The sequence below is a fragment of the Sipha flava genome, unplaced genomic scaffold (assembly GCF_003268045.1).
Source record: "Sipha flava isolate LNK unplaced genomic scaffold, YSA_version1 67_pilon_pilon, whole genome shotgun sequence".
Taxonomy (NCBI): Eukaryota; Metazoa; Arthropoda; class Insecta; order Hemiptera; family Aphididae; genus Sipha; species Sipha flava.
In genome coordinates, this window is record NW_020273607.1 from 2,351,805 (window position 1) to 2,374,425 (window position 22,621).

At 27.5% G+C, this 22,621-nt stretch overlaps 2 protein-coding genes and 1 pseudogene across 6 annotated transcripts; 1 reads left to right on the forward strand and 2 right to left on the reverse strand.

Moving 5' to 3' along the window:
- Nucleotides 1–583: 583 nt before the first annotated feature.
- Nucleotides 584–8,271, reverse strand: LOC112691922 (fas-binding factor 1-like). Of its 5 annotated transcripts, XM_025566375.1 has the most exons (10): nucleotides 8,146–8,271; nucleotides 7,665–7,740; nucleotides 5,501–5,913; nucleotides 2,966–3,273; nucleotides 2,734–2,882; nucleotides 2,104–2,423; nucleotides 1,712–1,944; nucleotides 1,334–1,639; nucleotides 859–996; nucleotides 584–773 (listed from the first exon to the last, which is right to left on the reverse strand). In XM_025566375.1, exons 1-10 carry the CDS (start codon nucleotides 8,150–8,152, stop codon nucleotides 600–602), a joined length of 2,124 nt encoding a protein of 707 aa, XP_025422160.1. In that variant the 5' UTR covers nucleotides 8,153–8,271; the 3' UTR covers nucleotides 584–599. The 5 variants fall into 5 exon arrangements, with proteins under 5 accessions (XP_025422160.1, XP_025422159.1, XP_025422157.1 ...); XM_025566374.1 differs by having other exon boundaries at nucleotides 1,712–2,423; nucleotides 5,501–5,910; XM_025566372.1 differs by having other exon boundaries at nucleotides 1,712–2,423; nucleotides 5,504–5,913.
- Nucleotides 8,272–10,751: 2,480 nt separating this feature from the next.
- Nucleotides 10,752–13,600, reverse strand: LOC112691860 (protein twisted gastrulation-like). Its single transcript, XM_025566281.1, has 4 exons — nucleotides 13,094–13,600; nucleotides 12,278–12,484; nucleotides 12,017–12,218; nucleotides 10,752–10,888 (listed from the first exon to the last, which is right to left on the reverse strand). The coding sequence occupies exons 1-4, from the start codon at nucleotides 13,299–13,301 to the stop codon at nucleotides 10,792–10,794; spliced, it is 714 nt and encodes a 237-aa protein (XP_025422066.1). The 5' UTR covers nucleotides 13,302–13,600; the 3' UTR covers nucleotides 10,752–10,791.
- A 4,810-nt stretch (nucleotides 13,601–18,410) lies between these two features.
- On the forward strand, nucleotides 18,411–22,225 carry LOC112691820 (annotated as a pseudogene).
- Nucleotides 22,226–22,621: the final 396 nt, after the last annotated feature.

Genomic DNA, 22,621 nt, shown 5'->3' on the forward strand with positions numbered 1-22,621 from the left:
ATGTCATGCTCTCCTCTCTCACCATAATACAATTTAATTATATTTTTATATTTGATATATATATATATATATATATATAAATGTATATCTTTTAATACATTCACCATACCTTTAATGTTGGTTATTGGATTAATATGAAAATCAATGTAGTTTTTTTCTACTTATTTAATGAAAGTTTTATTATAACTTAAAATTATTAATTATAAAAAATTATGTTAAATTTACTTTCTTAAATATTAAATGTATTATTATGAAGTAGGTAGATATAAATTAATGAAAGGGTTGACACTCCTTATTTCCAATCAATTGTGACGAATGTCTCGGATTAAATATCCAAATAATCAAAAATAACATTTTTATGTTTCGTTGCTTTTTAAAAATCTTTATCCCTCCCAGGCTTGAGAACCTGGTTGAAAGTATAATATCAAATGAATGTTAATGATTCTTTTTAAATTTTTATTTCTGTTATTTTATTTAATATTAAGTATTTATTGTGCATATTATTTTTAATATAATTTTAATATAAAAATACAAGTACAATCAAAAATTATAATTATTATTAATTGTATGAAAGTACCAAATAATTAATAATTTAAACACTATAAAATACTATAGGTGAATTTTCTTGTATGTATATCTTTTTCAGCTTCATATTTGTTCAATGTTGGATGTAAAAAACTGATTTCATCTGATGATAATTGAGGTAGAACGAGATCAAGTTTTTTTAGTTGTTTTTTAAACGCTTCTTTTTCTTTAGCCAGTTTAGTTTCTTCCTAAAATTGTAATTTTTTAAGATAAGAATTATAACACGGTTGTTATAAATCATAACTTATTAAATTATTTTAATATAACACTAACCTGGATAACATTTTCTTCGCGTCTAATAACATCTAACAATCGTTTTTGAATGTCGTTTCCCTTTTTATCAAACTTATTTTGAATATCTTTTGCATTTTCCAAAGATTTTAAGCCTTCGTCTTGTTTTGTAACTGCAATCTATATTGAAAAGATAATATCCATTTTAATTTTTGATTTTATAATTGCGTGTGATGGGTAATGATATTAAGCTCATATTATTAAAATAATTACTCAACTATTATAGGTTTTTTAAACTGATCATTGTTTGAACTATATGTCTATTATTTTGATATTTGTCAATTACATTTTATTATTATTATTTTATAAATGTATATAAATTTAAGAGGGAAATAATCTACTATTTTATCAACTTACACTTATATTACATAATAAAGTATAAAACGAGAAGAAACCGATAAATCAACTCAGATTTAATGAACACTCATTGTGTTTATCTTTAGTTATAATTATTTACCTTTAACATTTTTTCAGCACGAATTGATTTCATTTTTATTTCGTCGTCTTGTTCTTGCAACTTTTGTTTTTCTTCGTCTAAACGTTTTTCCAGTTCTTTCACGTTTTCCAATCGTTTTTCTAGTTCTTTTTCTTTTTTCTTCAATTCTCTGAAATTCTCTTTCACTTCCACTTTAGCTTGTATTAAATTGGTTCCTGTACCAGAATCAAGTTTGAGCATAGATTCGAGTTTGTAACGTTCTGAAGCCACTTCGTATCGTTCTTCGGTTAATTTGCGTTGCTCTTCCATTACCGACAAACGGACCGCCTAGTTAAATACAAAATAAAATAAATATAAGTTAAATATGTAATTATAATTTTATCACCTATTACAATTTACCTCTAATTCTTGTTTGCGACTTTCGATGTACTGAGTTTCTGATTTCTTTTCACGTTCCCATGTTTTACGTTCTTCCTCGAACGTTTTTAAAGATCTTTTTAATTCTTTGCTGTCGAGTTCGAGTTCATTTCGTTCCCTTTGATTTCTCAATTGGAACTCTTCGATTTTCATTTGGAGGGCCGACCTTTCTCCTTCTAATACTGTCATCTGCTTATCTATTTCTTTCTGTAAATCTATGCCCGTTAAATTAAGTACAATAATTTTATCGACCTTCCGTATATAAACTTCGGTTATGCTATTAATTATTATAATATTTATATTGTATATATTACGCATTGCATGTGTGCTAAAGATTAATAAGTGACTAGTGTAAATAAAGATTGCGCTATAACCTTTGAGTTTTTGATCTTGTGTGGCAATCGAAATCTCTCGAGCCGTCAGATCATCGCTGGTTAAGTGTTTTGGTTTCGAATCTCGAATACTGAATTCAATTTGCTCCAAGTGAGCCGTTTTAATCTTTTGCAATTCAGCCGTTTGTTTGAGATCTGTTAAATGACTTTCGTGCATCGCACGTAATCTTTCTTCGTATGTTTCTTTCAAACGATTTTCGTTTTCTTTTCGTTCAATCATATCGGCTTTTCGTGCTTCTTCCAATTCGTTGACGTGTTCTTCAAAGCGATCTAGCTTTTCTTGTAGTACGTTCTGTTGTAATCTATTAAATATTTATAGTTTAAACATTAAATATTAATAATTTATGAATGTAATATGCATACATGAGATTTCGAGGTAAATGCAGTACATAAATTTACTCAACAAAATTAAACTATTGAGTAATAATGATACACCAGCTATAGAAACCTACTCATAGAAAAATTTGTTATTTTTTCATAAATAAATATATGATATTAAATCAATATGAACGTTTTTATAAATAAATTTGATAATATTTCCTATGAAATATACGAATACCATAAAAATTATTGATTTAACTATTATTATTGTACTGTATAAACCTTACTTACTCGTATCTAGTCTTTAAAACATCTAATTCTAATTCATGCTTCTTGGCAAAATGATCAATTGTCAATTTAAAATTGTGATTCTCGGACCGTAGACGTTCCAATTCTTGCCTGTCGATCACAGAAGAACAACTATTGTCCATTAACAGCGTCTAAACGAATAGCATCATGGGAATTTTCCAATGCAATTAGGTTAATTAGACGTTAAAAATATATTTTTTTTTATTGGGTATACTTTAATTAAAAGATCACTGTTTTGTTGTTCTTGTATCAATGTCAACGTAGCTTGCTGAATGTCTTGTTTTTTTTTGGTCAAATCTTGAATTAATTCCAGCGTAGAAGTTACAACACTGTCTTTTTGTTTGAGCAAAGTTTCAAACATGAAACTCTTATTCTCTACGTTCTTACTTTCAGTTGCTTCCGATTTTTGAGTACCAGTTACCGCCATCTCATTGGTAATTAAAATAGGAGGAGGAGGAGGAGGCGCAGTTGAGGTTTCGTCTTTATGCTGTATTAATCCACTAAGCCAAGATGGCATCTTATCTAAAAAATCAAAATTGTTGTTACGTTGAGTAGAAAAAAAATAGCCAAGTAATAAGTATAACAAAGAAATTTCAATTCATAATAAGCATCCGTCAGTCGAATTTATAAATAAACGATTGCCCTAAGATATGTGGGGTGGCGCGTGGATTTTTCGCAGGATATCAAGAACATGACAACCGAGGGAAATGTTAAAATTACGCCCTATCATAGACCAATAATCAAATACTTTTCTCGAGAATTTTACCTAATAATTAATATACAATCATACTTATTGAGTTTTAACCTAGAATCAATATTTAACAAAGTTAAAAATATTAAATTAGTTGTTAATAATTACAAAAATTACACCCTCTAAAATTTTACATTCGGGGAGGAATCCCCGTCTTCCATCCAGGCGCGGATTTAGAACTCAAATTGGAGGGGGGTCATTTTTTCGAAAGTACAAAAAGATAATACACAATTACAAAATAATAAAAGTAAATTATTAATTCAAATTAGAACGTTATGAATATATGAAATTGTTAATTTTTAAAATTAAAGTTTAATCTTCTTTGCTTTATTTTTCAAAATTTAGAAATAATATTATCAACATTTATGGGTATATTCTTGTGAATATTGAGCAAAGCGTTCCTTTCCCATGTTTAAACGAAGCCATGTCTTAAGACGCCTGAGAGTAGAGAATGATCGCATTTATAGTATTTTTTAATAAGTTATTAGAACCTAAATTAGCGATTAGCGGTGCCATAGCAAGTATATGGTACCCAGGGACGACGCGAGGGGGTGGGAAATAGGGACAGTTGCCCAGGGCCCCGTACCTTAAATTATAATTAAGGCCCTGCGATTCTGATTTTACTGAACTTAAAATATTTTATTAATATAAATTATAGGACCCAACATTTATTTTGCCCAGGGCCTCGCAAACTCTAGCACCGTCACTGATGGTACCTATAATATTATATAAATATACGGGTAACGGATTGGGAGTAACTGAATTGGTTCTCGTTTGTAAAAGGTATTTTATTAGGTTCAGCCAAATTGGTTCCCGTTTGTGAACAGGTTAGGCGGGCCATTGTATAGAGAGCAAAAAACAAAATCTTAAAAGCTATATGTATAACTTGATTTTTACATCGATAAAATAGAGTACAAAAATATAATAGATGCATATAATATAGATTACTAGAGACTAGCAGATTACTAGCAAACAGGATAAAAATAACAAATACTTGGAAAATTGTATGACTGAGTACATTAATGAGAAGATTACGAGAATTGAATAGTTAAAGAAAGTTAGCTTCAAATTTGCAAATCAGTGGTTTTAAAATGTATTTATTATATTTTATTATTTGTATTTCGTACACCTAAGTGATGACTAGTTGACTTCCAAATCAACGATTTAAAATTTAATATATTTTATCATTTTTTTTTAACATACATTAACGCACATTTACCAAGCCTACTTTAAAGTTGACAGTCATAAACCTGTAAAATTGAGAAGGAAAATGTGCGTAATTAAATGAAAACCAATTGAGCTATACCTAATAAAATACCTTTTTCAAACGGGAACCAATTAATTCGGCTATACCTAATAAAATACCATTTTCAGACGATAACCAATTGGGCACATTGGATTGGAGCTCGGGAATCAATTCGGTACCAGCCAACGGATTGACAGAAGTTATCTTTCCGTCGAAGGTCGAACACTCAAAAATTTCCGCAGATTTACTATTATATTTATGTTTATTCGCCAATAATATTATAGTTTTTCAGTAAGTTTATAATCACTATTAATATTCTTAGAAGTTGGATGGTGAAATTATGATTTTATGAACAAGTGGTGATGTAGTTTAAATGTATATAAATATAATATGTTACATAACATTTTTATCGCAAGAAAAATTCTAACTGAAAAAAAAAATTAAAAACACAATTTATGTGTATTTTAATTTTTAAATAAACTCGAAGGACCTAATTTTGATATTTTTCTGGGGGGTCATGACCCTGTATCCGCACCTGCTTCCACCCCCTAGTTACGCCTCTACCTATCGTTTAATAACACGTCGTATGGCACGGGATCATTGGAGTCGTGACAAGGAATTCGGTGTCGTCGGGTCCAAGGGGAACATAAGTTCTCGTGTACATTAACAAAACAATTGCTCCGCGTCGGGGATGTGTGTGTTCGAGGCATCGGTACGGACAGACAAACAAACATATCGGCAGCGTACACAACCACCTGCGGCAGCGTTGGTCCCGGCGGCCGTGACGATGGACGGAGACGTCTCGCGGCGTTTCGACAACGTCTGTTGGTCCGCCGCCTTGCCACCACCGCCGCCCGGCCCGGCGAACATGTCGTAACCGTGTCTGGTGCCGGCGGCCTTCCTGTCGGCCGTCGCATTTCTGCCGTTGTCGTCGTCGTCGTCGTCGCTGAATAACAGGCCGGCCGAACGGGAGGTGCGCTGCTGCCGGAAGTCCTGACGCCTGGACGGGCCGCGCGACGACACCGACGACGGTTCGTAGTGCGACGGCGGCGCGGTCTCCGTGCTACTGTTCGGCCGCAAGCCCAGCCAATCGTCCGTCGTTTCCCGAACGGCCGACGACGCGGCGGTCGTTCTTCTGCTCCGCGTCTCGTGGTTTCTGCTACTGCTGTGAGGAGGGAGGAAAAAAAATAAAAATTCTCGGGATTAATGCGGTGTCCCGTTTTCTCGTCAATGTTACACTTGTGTTTATGGATTTCTACGTGAATTATAATTGCTTTTTAATTTCTAGTAAAAGATATTTTATTTTATTGTAATTTACATTTAACAACACGTTAATATTGTGTTTTATGAATTACAGTACACTTATTGGTTTTTATTATTTATTATTAGTTACCAAAAACAAGTTTTTAAATTGATGAGTTCATTTTATAACCCCTATGACCTACAGTCAGGCCCGTATTTAGGGGTGGGGGCAAGGGTAGGCACATGCCCGGAGGCGTCAAGTCTCATGGGTGCCAAAATAGTTAAGCAAAATTCATTTTAAAAATGATGTACTTAATGAAAAAAAATAAAATAGTATGTTTTATTATTTAAATTTAATTAAATTAATTTATTTAATTAAATTTTAATTTGTAAATTAAAAAAAAAGAATTGTATTTTTATTATATTATAATTTGTTAGTTAAAAAAAAAAAAAGGAAATTATATTTTATTATGTTTTATTATGTTATAATTTGTTTAATTTGTTAATTAAAAAAAGTATTAAACGATTTTCATTTACAAGTTATATTTTAATATTAAAGAATCTCGAATATGGACGAAATAATAAGTGTTATATTATTATTATTTATTTTTTGGGGGAGGGGGAATAAATTATATCTCTAGGGGCGCCAAATTTTTAAATACGGACCTGCTTACAGTCTGTATATGATGACTGATTATCCAATTTAATTTATTTGCTTCATTAGGGGCGTATTTAGACATACTTCCCGGGGGGGGGGGAACTCCAATTTTTTCTTTAATTCAGGTTCAAAATGTACAAGTAAAATTTTTGGTAGTATTTATATCAAGTAATATTTGTGGTTTTTTTTTAATCTAATGCCGGATCCACTTAGAATGGTCTTTTGTGTAGTTCTTTTTTAACACCTATCTGTGTTTTGAAAGTTTCGCTTTTGTTTTATCTAATTTTTCACTAAGTATGGACTGGGTCTTCAATCAAAATAATATATATTATTTATCGTTATGGGACATATAAACGTTATAAGCAATTGAGCGTTCAATGCAATAAATAATTTAAGCGTTTAAACGCTGTACAAATTTAAATGTTTAAAAAATTTTACGTTTACCGTTATTGACAATTAAAACGTTATGAAAAATTTAGCGTTTTGCGTTATTTAAATTAGTGTAAAATTTGAAACGTTTTCAAATGTAGTAATACTATAAAATAAATCATAATTTTTGTTTCTTAATAAAATACCCATTACTTATATAAAAATTGATTGTCCCATCGGCCCCCCCTCAAATACGCCACTGTGCTTCATAGATAACCTTAATGACATTTATGTGAATATAAAAATGAGTCTTGAAAAAAAAATTTGAATTGAACAGTCCGGATATGCCTATTAGTAATAAGTTCTTTAATAAGCCTAGTATTACGTATTCAGTTTTTTAAAAATGAGCAATTAAACACAAACACATGGGGTAAGGTTTATTTTCACGTTGTAATTTTCCGAAAAACAACTACATAAACTAAATTGATATCAAATAATTAAAATGCATATATCTACAGGTATCACATGGTGTTTGGACTTGTCTTAAATGTTGTTGCGTTAAGAAAAGACTTGGTTAAGATTTCCGCATCGATTATTAAGTCTAAAAACCATGAAACACCGTATAGCTAATGTTGTATATTGCATACATTATACCCTGATCTTTTCGTTCGCCTTCATCTTTAGATATCAAATCATCTAATACGTCCCAGTTGTCAACTGATCCTGTAATAAATATAATATTTCATTAGGTTAATGCCATAGTATGTACGACACGTATTTGTTTCTATCAACACCAGATGCTTATACAAAAAATTATTTTGTAGAGTTGCAATTTATACATTTTCATACTTATATAATCTATAAGCCACGTTTACTCTATAAAAAAATATTTAATAATTATTCTGAATTTTGTGGGAATTGAACCCCCTTGTGTATGCGCCTGATCAATACTGTTAATAGTTGTTAGTAGTACTGTAGTAGACAGTAGTAATTATGTAGTGAGTAAATAACTTTAACGTGTTATTTTATTATACAATTTATTGTATGAATATTTTAGAATTTTTTTATTTTTATTAATTTTTATGACATTATCTATTAATTAGTACTATACTATATAATTTAACTGACCTGTCATAGTTTAGGCATTTTATTATGTTGCGTTCAAATTTTAACTATACTACTAAAATTATAGACTGTTTGAAATTTACCAATCCTGTATTATGTGGTGGTCAACTGTAAATATCTAATGTTAGTTGTTACATAATATTCTAATTTGTGATGTTTGTGTCTATCGTTACCAAGGCAACGTCTTACGTATGTTTTGTGGATTTGTATGTTATATTAATATAATACTAATCTTGGAATTTTGATTAAATCGTAAAAACACTATTATAGTTATGTCTAAATCTATGGCAACTATATATACAGTACTATATAATTTAGATTTATACACTTTACATATCGTTAATGTAATTTAATATTTAGAAATGTTATATATCGGTACTTATACCAAATAAGAAATTTCATTATAATATATATTTATATCTCATTTTATTTTTTTTTAATTTTAAACAGCAGTTGTATTTATAATTAATATAGATATAATAATTAAAATTAAAATTAAATAAAAAGTATAAAATTATGAAATTTGAACAAAGGTCAATCTTTGTTTACAGATCTAAACATTCTGTAAAATGGGTAGTAGTGGTTATAGGAAGTGTAATTAGTGGGAACATAAAAATGTTTTTTGGTGTTGTGGGAAGGAACTTTAAATGAGACATGGATGAGGTCTGAAAATTCAATTAAATCATTGAGGAGATCACATAAAAGCTGAATCAACATAATTTTGATGGCAAACAGTGAGAGTATATTTAAAATGGAATTTTAATATATATTAATATATTTTATTAATTAAATAAAATAAATTATTAATATATTAATATAATATATTTAAAATATAGAAGTAGTCATGTTGTGATGATAGTAGGTTAGGTTTGAAAGTAACAAAAGTATTAACATTAATGGTTGACACGCTTGAGTCATTTTCGATCCTTAGTAAGTTAGAGATGCTAAATGATAGTCTTCTTCTACTCAAGGGTATAGCAAATAGGAGAAAAATATAAAAAAACAAATATGTATATATGATTTACATAACTATATAATTACTTATAAGGCTACAAACCAGTGGTTTAGGTAAGAAGGGAAGAGTTTGGGGTTCAACCCCCCATGACAAATAATAAAAATAATTATTACCTAAATATATCAAATCCCTCTCATAAATAATGTTTAGTTACGCCCTTGAAATAAACTTTAACTTTTAAACAACACTTATACTCCAAGTAAGTCCATATTTTTTAGATGATTTGTGAATTGACTATAAAATAAGAAAGGTGCTTAAAAAAAGGTTGAGTACCATTTTACTTTAAATATATAATTCAACTGAATAATGGAAAACTCTAAATTATATTAAAATTAAAATTACCATTACTATTAATTTAAATCAAAAATTAAGAATAGCTAAAATTATGATATTCAATAAATTTTCAAAATATAATTTTTTGATCATAAGGTAATTAATTTCTATTTACATCCTAATTATTATTATTGACTTCCTATATGTATTCCAATATATCATATTGAGAAGATTGAAAAATTTTTAGTGAAGAACAGGGCTAAGAACCTAGCATTATTCCATATTAAGCCTAAGACTTCAGTAAATAGAAAGGAAAAATTTGAAAACTAAGAAAACAAATAATTTTATTTTTATCAAGACATTTTATTATTTAAATTTTTTTAAAATTCAAAATAAATAAATATTTATAACTTAATGTTTCATATTGTTTAATTATACAAAATTAACGGTTTATTATGTATTTTAACAATAATAAAAATTAACAAAATAAAAAAATATAAAATTTGTAAATTAATGCCAGCGTTTGTCGTACCTACAGTAGAAACTATTCATAACAACTGTAAATATGACAAAATTATATTTCTTACAACAAACATCCTGTCCCAGCAGATAAATATATACTTATTTAATAGAAAATATTGTAAAATAAAATATACTAAAATAATATATTTTTATTGATCCATTTAATATTCATACAAATAGTTTCTACTGTAGTATGTAATATTGTATATTCTATGCTATCATAATAATAAGTATGTAAAAACATAACATCTATGCTAGCATAATAATTAACAATTACAATACTTAATTATAAAATTAAACAAGTACATGCACCATAATACAATTATCTGAAAAACTACCTCATTTTGTCAACTTTAAGATAATACACAAACTATCAAATATAAACTTATAATTTAAGTTAATAATAGTCTTATTTAACATTACACATTATTTTAAATATTTTTATTTAACTTTGTAATTATATGTAAGAAAAACATAATTAAAAATGGCACTTAATTGATTTTTGATTAATAATAATTTAGTATACTCAATATTATATAAAACAATAAACATTTTCATTATTATAAGTTATAAAAGTAATTAATAATAAATATAATAATTAATAGAAAAATCATAAAAAATATAATCAATCAATCACTTGACAGTCAGATCCAAAGTGATATAAATAAAAGCACTAGTTGACATAACTAAATTTATTCACCTAATTACATAAGCAAGATTTAGTAGTTAAATTAAATTATTTATAAAAGTACAGAGTACAAATTTATTGATATGAGTTTATGCACTTGAATATACTTAAATTTGAAAGTAATATTAACATTAATAACTAAGAAAATGTATTATTGTATCATTTCTTCATCATCATCATCTTCATCACCATAATCAGCTTCACTAATTGTTGGCACAACTGCTCCTTTTAATGGACAGTGTTTACATCTAATAATCAAACAAGTTTTAATCTAATTTAAATAATATACATATTGGTGATATTACTTATTAATTTGTCTTAGTGGTTCAGATATTAATGTTAACCTTGCTATATATTGTACCTATGTCTCTATATCAAATGTTAAATAATTCTATCACATCTATTTGATTTTGAATTTTTTCAAATATATTGAAATTGTATTGAATATAAAATAAAAAAATATTTATACAGAGTGTATAAATTGTTTTTACATATATTTAGTAGTCTTAATCACGTTTGTAATATTATTGTTTTTAACAAATTATACTATAAAATTTTTTTAGTTAAAAAGTAATAATACCCTTCCAAAAATATTAAATATACTAATAACCTAACCTAAATTCTCTTGACATTTTAAACACTTAATTTCGCTTTGCTTTTATTTATCTAATTTGAATGAAGTCTTACAAATATTATTTTTTTAAACTATCATTAATAATACAAAATGATAATCATAGTATGGAAAACCAAAAAAAAAAAAAAAAAACAATAAAAATATTCTAATAATTAATTACTTTTTATAATTATGGGTAAATATAACAGATATAGTTATGAATTATAATAAATAATTTAATATAACAATTTTTAACACCACTATTTTAATTTTGAAACTTTAATTATTACTATTAAACTAAGTAAATAATCTTTAAATTTATCATCAATAATTGTTTTGTAAACAATATATGTTTATATGACTTGTGAATTATTTTAACATAAAAGACTATAAATTACAATGAATACAAAATAGGTTTATTTTAAGTATAAAATGTATAAGATTAAAAAAAAATAATAATAATAATTGTTATTTTTAAAATATATAAATTAAAGAATTTTTGTTATTTCATTTTTTTAAAGGAACTACAAGGGACTACTAGGGAATTTGCTACTCAAGGTAGCTAATAAAATAGCCTACTCTACCTATCAAAAAATTTACCTCCAACTATAAAGCTAAGAATGTTTGGAAAAATGTATTGTGGGTATTAGAAATGTTATATGGGAATCATTAAATCATAAACTTTCATAGGTAATAACAAATTTAAAATTGTCTATAAAATAATAAACTATAAAAATGATATAGCTATTTAAAAATATATTACCGGCTCTCGTTTATTCCATAATTCATACAACGATCACCAACACATTCACAACATCCATCATGGAACCATCTGTAGCTTTTAGCACCCATCGACATACAGGATGCCTTACATTTGTTCCATGACAGACAATTGTTCATGTATACTACAGAACAATTGAGAGTTATGACGTCTTTCACTGGTGATACTTCTTGAGCAGAATTTTCTAAATTTAAAATTGAATTAGCAAACATTGCGATTTATAGATAATTTAATGAAATTTACTCTGCAGCAACTTAATTTCTTTCTGAAAATCTGGTTTGAATACATCAATATCAAAATCAATAGGAAACGTCAATGACTCCCAACGTTCTTGTAAATCTGGTTCCGAAACAAGAGCATAAAATAGTGTCATTATAGGTTCTGGTAAATCTTCTACATGACTTTTTCTACTCAATGCATTAGTAGTCACGTTTGGTTTGGGACACATGTCTAAAACACAAAACATTGGTAATTATTAATTAGCATAGTGTAATTATATAATATATGCACTAAAGGTGTTTATAACTTGTTTATTTACTTCAAACGTGATGTAAAAAACAATTGAACAATAATTTTAATATAAGATATAATTTTTTTATGTCAACAATTTAAGAGTTATAACTCTTATAAAGTGTATCATATAATTCACGTTACAATATTCAATTAAAATTAGTTTATAATAATTTTTTGTCTAAATTTTATATTGGTATTAATTTATGCAAAATTTATTATATTGAAACTATTTACAACTAGTAGTTTAATAGTGTTTCAGACAAATTTACACATACTTTAAAATGGTAGTGTATTTTTAAACCAATCGAATGACTGATTTATCAATTAGTTGGGAAACATAAGTTAAATATCATATTGATATTGCAACTGAAACAATTGTTCAATGAAGTATACAGATATATGAAGGTGAAGTATCTACGGTCAATGATACAAAACAATACGACAAGATTAATTGTATTGAAAAATTGTAAGATGTTGCAGACGGCACGGATGATCAAAACAAAGAATGGCCACCAGAACAGAAGTCCTGACATACGCGACATTTACCTACGCACGAACAGCATTCACTGTACAAGTTATTCAGGCAACTGAAGCATTCCTTGCAGCACGAACAGTTGGCCAGGTCGCACTTGCACGACTGTGTAATCATGCACTTAGACACGATGGACGCGCACACAGCCTCGTTGCATGCGTAACTGAGGTAGGCGAACGCCATCAGCGAACCGACAACGGTAATAAGGAACACGTTCTTCATCTCGACGGCTCGCGATTTTCACATGGAACAAGAACGATGTGATGGTCGGAAACGACTTGCTATCGGCACCATTAAACCCAACGGGGCGCGACGATTACAAAAATAACAATGCCTACTGACTGGCCGCTGCGTTCCTTCGTTCGATACAGCAGCAGTAGCAGTTGCTCGTATCACGTACGTGTTGTCTGTTGTTGTTTTTGTCGTACTATTGCGCGCGCCCTCTTATCTTTGTCCGTATCCCTCCTTGCACTACATAAACCGCGATACTGGCGTATTTTGCAAATGCGGGTACATTCAGAACTGCCATTCTACCATTGGTCCATACATTCTTATCACATATTTCATTATTTCGAAATAATTTCCTCGTGATATAATAAACAATTTCTGAACCACAGAAATACATTTTTTTGTTTTTTTTTTAGTATAACATCTATCAGAAAAAATATAGTGCTACCTTTGCCAAATTTCGATGGACTGCCTTGATTTTATTTACAATAATTGTTGATAAGATATTGTAACAAAATGCCTACATTCTGCAGATGTAGCCTTTTTTTTTTCTTTTTGGGCTATAGTTGTCCAAATTCGGTTATCGATATTTTTAATCAAACCACGTACTATCAAACAGGGCGTATTTAGATTTACTTCTAGGGGGGAGAGACTCAATTTTTTCTTTAATTCAGGCTCAAAATGTACAAGTAAAATTTTTGGTAATATTTAAATCAAGTGAATCCTTAATATTTGTGGTTTTTTTTTTTAATTTATTACCGGATCCACTTAGAATCGACTTTTGTGTAGTTTTTTTAACACCTGTTTGTGTTTAGAAAATTACGCTTGTGTTTTATTTGATTTTTCACTAAATATGGACCCGACAAAAATCCCAATTCAGTATTCACAGCTACGTGTAATTATATTTCATTATAAAATGATCCACATTTAAAATTTTTTTAAATGTGTATCTCACATATAATCGATTCATTAAATATGGACTCAGGGGGGATCGCCCTCTTCACCACCCCTAAAATACCCATCTGCTATCAAATATACATATTAGTTAATTAAACGAATACAATATATAATTATGTTTTATTGATTTTGAAGATTTTTATTTATTCTACTTTTTATTTTAACGACTAAAACACTACTACGCAGATAAGTAGTGAAATATTTGTTCACGATTACCTCTAAATAACCTATAAGAGAACTGATGATTTAATTACAAATTTTTATTATTTTATTATTTTATAAATGTTTTTTTTTTATTTATTTAATTATAATGATAATGATGTCCTATAGTGTCCACTATAGATTTCACTGTATTTAAATATATGTGCTATTATAAGCATGAATATAATTATTGTAAATTTCAAAAATGTTCGTATGGAGCTTTTATTTACTTGATTCTTCAAATCAATAAAAATAAAATATCATCAGGTTATTAGAATTTGATCAACTTTGTGCCATTATTACACCAATTTTATTCTTGACTTTAAAGAGAAGTTTTAGTGAACGTAAGTCAATTTACAGTTTATAAAATGTAATGATTGCAATAACCATTTATTTTATCGCTATTTAAATGCCATAGCATGGTTAATCTAACATGCATGAAATTTGTTAAAAAATAAATCAATTGATAATCCCGATAGTTAAAATACATTTATGCAGAGTTTCTCCCCATTATACTTTTAAAGTATGAACATTGGAAATTTAAAACTTTACCTTATTTTTCAATTTCTAGTAACAATAAACCATGAACTAATAAAATTATGATCATATTAAATGTTATTAAATACCTTAATATAAATGTATTAGAATGGTATTATAAAGAATGTTTATTATATAAAATATAACATATTATATACATGGCCTATAAACACACGTCCAAATTAAAATCGAAAGTTTTGAATTTAATAACTTTATATCAGTATCTTAAATATTAAATTATATGGTTAAATACAAACTATATTAATTTATTCATACATTTTTTTTTATAAATAACTATTGTGTGTATCATATTTGTAATTAATGTCCATAGATGTCGGGTTGTCTTTATTTTTAGATCAATAAAAAAAAACATATTAAACGATTTATTCTTTAGATTGAGTAATATGAATAGAGATATAAACTTAGGCTTCACCGTTATACAATTCTGGGTAAACAATGTTTAATAAAACTACATCGATTTACGAAATTAAATTTGCAAATCATGTAGTCATAAATAACATTTTATCACAAAATGAACTAGTGGTTTATCTAACTACAAGTTTATCTAGTCTATCTCGTATAATAAATGACTGTCGTACTATGATGGCATCTTATAGTTTTCAGTTTTTTATCTTAAATGTGAAAATTATGAATTTGTATTTTATTTTTTCCCTTTCTCTTTTGTTTTCCGTATATAATGTTAATTCAAATGTTATTTGTCATAAAATGGTTTTATTTGATCAGTGATTGATTTTCCATGTTTTGATATGTTTATTAAAAAAAATTATATTATTAGACTTGTACATCATTTTGACAATTTGATGTGTATTTGATCGTATACATAAAATAAGCTTTTGTTTAGAAATATGAGCCACATACGAGTATATTAAATTATTGATTTTTTATACTTAAAATCGATTTTTCGTACTGTGAGACGAGAACGCTATAGCCGCACTTATATTTTCAGATTGCGTGGTAATTCGTGAAGTCACAATTTAATAATTACATAAGTATACCAAAATATACCGATACTTAAATTATTTTTGTAGATTTCATTACTACATAAATCTATATAAGTATATATGATATAACAGTAAAAAAAATGATCGCATAAAATAGGTGACCTTGTATGTTATTAATCATTAAATAAATAATACGATACCTGCATGGCTATAAAATTGATATTTTGTTACCGAAAATTCGCAAACCCAATATAAATAAATATATATATAATGTACACAAACACGACTTACCGTCAAACTATATAATTAGCCTTTATGTATAATATATTTATAATAAACCCATTTGTTTGTATATATGTATATAATTCTATAGACTATTCCCATCAACAGATATGGTATAACATTTTTTAAGTCGAAATATACCATCTATATCAGTAGACATCAATGGCGCCGAGTCCTATGATCGGTGCAGGCCACGGCCTGAACACTTTTTATTATGTGTGGCCGTTGACCATTGTGTTAGGCCAGACACTCACACATGCTACATACCAAAGCTGTAGGTACACCGTAAAATTGTCGCATATGCTGTACAACGATAACACTTCTAAAACGCATTGAAAAGAGGTACCTATGACCTATCTATAAATGCGCGTCTCCATTAGATTTAACTTGGCCATTTATGGATATATAAATATATAATTTAAAATTCTAACTATTATTGGATTATCTAAATTTAGTATCTTAATTTATTCATGGTAATTGCAACAAAGACAAAAATAAAAACAGCGACGCGACAACAATAACTATATTTGGTGTATTAAATGTTTTAAAAAAATACTAATAAAATATAAAATTGCGTTTATTAATTAGTTATTAATTATTATACAATAGAAAGGCCAGTAAACCAGTAAAGGACAAAGGTGTCCTATAATGTAGAAATATGAGAATATTTATGGATAAATCATAAATGACTTCCAAATTATTTATAATTTTAGATTCTCAGTTATTTTCTCATGTTTATAGTTTCTATAGAGGAATAGATTACAAAGAATAGCGTACAATTTATTATCTTAAGTTAGATTAATAATCTAATTAATTAAGTTCTATTAATATATTATAAAATAAAATGTCGATAACAAAAAATACACAGCTGAATAGTTCTCATTTAATTCGCATTCAACAATATTATTGTACTTATTTCCCCGTCCTAACGTCTTGTATTTTATATTTGTGTTTATTATTTAATCATCGTTATTATAATTTCGTTCTTCGGAACAGTGACAATTGATTTGTGTGTGAAGTCGTTGCTTACAACTATCGGGTTGTTGATTTTCATTATTCTTTTAATAAAAATGAACAAGAAAAGAAAGCATAGAGGAGGGACTGACAAAAATTTAGAACAAAAAAAAAAAAATGCTATTGATTGTAGCTGGGAAATGCCAAAGAATTACCAACATGTTCAAATTTACAGTAAATTATTTTTTTTATTTTTTTTTTTTTTTTTTAATTAAAGCCGCAACAACTGAGGTTATTGGCATATTGTACAATGTAAACATTAAATTAAATTAGGTGCTAAATAACATTATGAATCTTAAGTACAATGTAGATTGTTTATAAATTTATAATGGTTAGAATATAGAAGTACAGTATTGGAAGTGAAAGAAAGATGAATAGAAAGTAGATGAATAGTAAGTTATTATTTTAATTCTTAGCAAATAGTACTTAATAGTTAAACTGGATTATTAAATAAATACAATATAAAATATCAAATAATTGACTCAATACATCAAACTACGCCTTACGGTAAATAATAAAATAATTGCAATTTAATTTATAATTTATTAAAATACAGACTAAAGCAAATTAAAATTTAAATAGTGCATACTATTTGTAGATTTTCCAGAATAAGTATTTATACTTTTAATTAGTTAATTAATTTTCTAATTAACCTCATAACTTAGAATTCATGTTAAGTATCAACTTGTATCTAAAAATTTACTTAATAGTTAATACAAAACTAGTTAAATCACTACAGCTAGTGAGTAACAAGAAGAAATTAGATGCAAGATAAATAATATATTAATATTGTATCAAAAATATTGAAAGTTGTACTAGCCTAGTACCTAGTACTACTAGGTATTAGAGATGGAAAGTTTATTTAATTTCTGTGAATAGTTCAAATGAACTATTCTTAAGTTCACCTAGTTCACTAATTTCATTGATCATACTGATATTGTTTGGCAATGAACTATTCGTTTTATCACTATCAGTACAGCAGTACACATTTCAGTAGTAGTTCACACTAAGGCACTATAAAAGGTGGGTATGATCGTCCGTCATTTTGCGACAATTGATACATAGTGATAATAGATTCAGCCCATTCAGCTGAACGTCTTATTATATGATTTTAATTTATTGTGTGTGAGACTATAAAATTCTACAAGAAATGGGTGATTGTACAGCGGTAAACTGTTTCAATACACGTAGTGAAGGTTTTCGTCTTTTTCAGTTTTCAAGAGACCCTAAAAGACGAAAAACTTGGTTATAAAATTGTCGTCGTGACAAATGGCAACCTACAAATTTCATCTGAGTTGTGTGAAGTAAGTATTAGATTAAACTTAAAAATTCTTATTTATAATGTATTTATACAATTTAGTCATGTTAATATTTTTTGTCGTTTTCTTTAGAACATAGTTATTATTTATTATTTTATATTTTTTGCATATTCCAATATATCCATTTCGAAGAAGGTCAATTCAAACAAAATCGTTTGGATGGTAAAAAAAAACTAAAACCAAATACTTTACCAACATTATTTGATATACCAAATGCACCTCGCTTGTTGAAAACCAAAAGAAAATCTTTGTATAAGGTATATATCATAATTCGTTATTAAAACCAAATTATTATTACTATTAATAGTAATTTTAAACTATTTTATCTATTTACAAGTTATATTATTATGAAATATACCTAATACAAATACCCTTTTAATATAAACGTAATGGATGTAAAATTGGCCTAAATCGAGCGCAACAAGAGGCAACTTTTTTGAATATAATAAAAACAATTTTAGCTGCTTAAATCTTCTCCACTTAAATACTCCCTGTCTGCCCCTGACATCACGTGTTCCGTCTTCACCACCACCGCACACAGCACCACTACTTACCGTTACTGTTAACAAGCGGGTTTTCCGCTGTTAGAACATCGATTTTCCACCACCACTTTTAGTATTAGATAGAAATATATCATAAAAATAAAAGCAAAACCAAATAGTTTGACTTTTATAAGTGGTTTATTTATAGTATTACGACTAAAGAAAAAATTGAAGAAATGTAGAATGTTTAACAGTTAATTATTATTTGTATTATTATTATTATTATTATTACTATTAGTAATATTATATGTATGAAAAATTGACCTAATTGATAAAGAAAATCAAAAAAAAGCAAACCCAAATATATATAAATCATGTGCAACAAAAGAACAGACTAAAATTCATAAAAAAAAAAATCTATGAAAATATTTAGAAATTTACTGAAAAATGTTGCAGGTAAATTTCTAAAATGACACAGTATTAAAAGTAAAATAAAAATATTTTTGATATTATAATTTAACCACAAAACTGTTCCAAATCTCGAAAATTAAATACTATGACAGTTACAATAAAACAATGAAAACACTAAAAAAAAAAAAAAAAACAATGAAAAAGTTAACAAGGTTTTATTCTTATATTTGTTCGTTCTAAAAATCCGTTGTCAAATATCGTGTGCCCCTTGAAAAAAATGTTGTGCAATATTCGTTGCCATAGCTCTTAGCCAGGTCCAAATAAATAATAAAATATATAATAATAAATGAACTAAAGAAAAAAAAAATTAAAAAGAGGTGAAACTATCTTCTGTTATTTTATATTAAATTATAAAATGTACATAAAAATAAAATATTAATCTTGTTCACTTAAAAGATTAAAACCACATTATAGCGTAGAAAAACGTTATTTCTACTAAATAGATACGTTTCTTGAAGTGAATATCTATTTCGTAAAAAAAGCAAATTCACTTAGTGAACGCGGCATGCATATTAATGTAACAACCGGTGATAATTGACAACCATATGGTATATAGGATAGATCATTGAAAATATGATGAATTATCGGGACGCATTAAGTAATCAATATAATACTCTCGTTTTCACGTGAGATCCAAAATCACTTATCGTTTTAAAATCAATACATTGTAATATTATGCACAATTATACTGCATAATCATCAGTATAGAAAATTAAAAATCATAATAATATTTAAAATACCAACTAGATTCAATATTTTACAAAAATTTAGATAGAATGTGACATTCATGCATTTGTCACTCCGATTTTTATTAATAAATTTATAGTTAAATGTGAGTTGTTAGTTGTCATAAATGACACATTAGTAAAAAATATGTTCGCATGTATACAATGTAGTTTTCTGAGAATTTAAATTGTATACACTTAATATATAACATTATATAAGTTATTAATCTTTTTAATTATGTGAAGCGTTAAAAATACGTTTTCTCATGTACATTATTATTTCTATTAGTAACATATGGCATATTACATATCATCGGAATTTTGGGTGTAACGTTATTGTTTTATATTAACAATACGTGGCATATTACAGTCTATTAAAATTGCAAACATAGGGCAAGCATTTTTGGCTTTATATCAATTGTGCCGAAAGTCGCATTTATAGAAAAAAAAATTATGGGATGGAAAAAAGGTATATATCTATTGCGCCGGTATAAAAAAGATATAATTTATAAGTATACATCTATTGCGCCGATCGATATTTGAGTTAATACATTTTTTATTACCTCATTGATACATATATTGATGAATATACAACTTTTCCCCCATATCTTTGGTCGTGTAACATATCAGGCGAAAGAACAACAAATGCCTGATAGGCATTTCAGTCAGAATTTGGGAAATATTTTTATTCACCTCATACAAATATTTTTGTTTTTTATGAAGTTTTAAAAATGATGTAACGCAACAATCATAATACGTGTTCTCTGAGTTATCATAAACAGATCAAACTCTAAATTTATGACAAAAAAATAAATAGTAAAATAGACATAACTAATTTCAATATTAGACCTAAGAACTTTTCAAAATTTGTAGGATTAGTGTTATAAGTATAAAGTATAATATACTAATACAAAATATGTAGAATGATAAGTTTGATTTTAATTTTAATTTTTGTTTTTAGCCATTATGATTTTTACTTGTACTGTATAGTTGTTATACTGGCGCAATAAATGTATACCTTTTTAATATACCCTTTTTATATCAGCGCAATAGATGTATACAGGTAGTGTCCCATATTCGGCGCAATTGACGAATACCGCATTTTTTTATCGTGATTACTTTAAACTGCATTACTTCAAACCATAAACATTAATTATTAATCATGAATACACATGCATTGTAAATAAAACAAATATCCACGCTATGAATCTTCCAAGGAAACATGTTTTCATAGATCCTATCGACTTCTTTATTGTCCAGTTCCAATTTTATCTCACTTTCCACGTAGGTTTCGGGCTTCGAGCTTATAAGTATTGTGTTCTCTTCTATACAGAATTCGATAAGTTTGGATATGGTTTTGAGTAATGTTCCTAAGTTCCCATTCCACTGGATTGATTACTAGGTATTTTAGCAAATATTAGGTGTATCTACATCGTTAAAAATAAATAATATTATGTAGAAATATTCGCGCCCCAGAATCGTGTTCTTTTGATTGTCAATAATTGTTAATCTAACAATGTGCATGATCGTCTATAACAGCGGTTCTTAACCATAGGGTCGCGACCCAATTTTGGGTCGCCAATAATTTTAAATGGGTCGGATAAAAATTTAAAACGTTAGTATAATATTTTTATTTTTAAGTCTTATAAATAATAAATGAAACCTCATGTACGTTGGTTATCATGGAGAAAAATTTTAACGAGATTTTTTGAATTAAGAACTGAAATAGAAGTATTTTTAAGAGAAAAAATTCACTGTTATCCATCCATTTTCAAGATATAATTTGGTTGACAAAAGTTGCGTATCTATCAGATATTTTTTCGTTATTAAATGAGTTAAATTTGAGTATGCAAAGGCCATTAACTAATATTTTTACATGTTGTAATAAAGATATTAACTACAATCAAAACCAAATCAAGAAACAAGCTTGATGTCGATCCCACGATGCGTATTTCACTAACTCCATAGAAGAACTCTAAATTGATTCATTGGTAAAGCAACATCAAGACCAAGGAAGTCATTAAATTAAAAATTATTTAAAAAACAATACAATATTATTAAATGAAATGTTTATTTTTAAATATAATGTAATTAATATTATGACTTGTTATGAATACAAGTAATATGAGTAAAAAATGTTATTCAATTAAGAGTACCAAATAGTTATTTTTTATTCTGCCATTGAATATTATTTATAAAAAGGTCGCAGGAAAAATTTGGTAAATATCTTGGGTCGCCACTACACAAAGGTTAAGAACCGATGGTCTATAAAATTATAAAGTAAAGTATTTTTTTTTTATTTTTTTTTGTTATTAAAAGTAGACCATGACGAAGGCGTCCGTCTAACGGCTGCGGCCCCGGTGG

Bases quoted from the DNA above. Each gene is read 5' to 3' on its own strand.
- LOC112691860 (XM_025566281.1), bottom strand. From the start codon at position 13,301: ATGAAGAACGTGTTCCTTATTACCGTTGTCGGTTCGCTGATGGCGTTC. The intron at 12,219-12,277 runs GTAAATTTCATT...TTTTAAATTTAG, and splicing joins AGAAATTAAGTTGCTGCAGA to AAAATTCTGCTCAAGAAGTA. The intron at 10,889-12,016 runs GTAATATATTTT...TTTGATTATTAG, and splicing joins TATGGAATAAACGAGAGCCG to ATGTAAACACTGTCCATTAA.
- LOC112691922 (XM_025566371.1), bottom strand. The intron at 3,274-5,500 runs GTTGTGTACGCT...TTGATTTTTTAG, and splicing joins GACCAACGCTGCCGCAGGTG to ATAAGATGCCATCTTGGCTT. The intron at 2,424-2,733 runs GTAAGTAAGGTT...AATATTTAATAG, and splicing joins GTTTTAAAGACTAGATACGA to ATTACAACAGAACGTACTAC.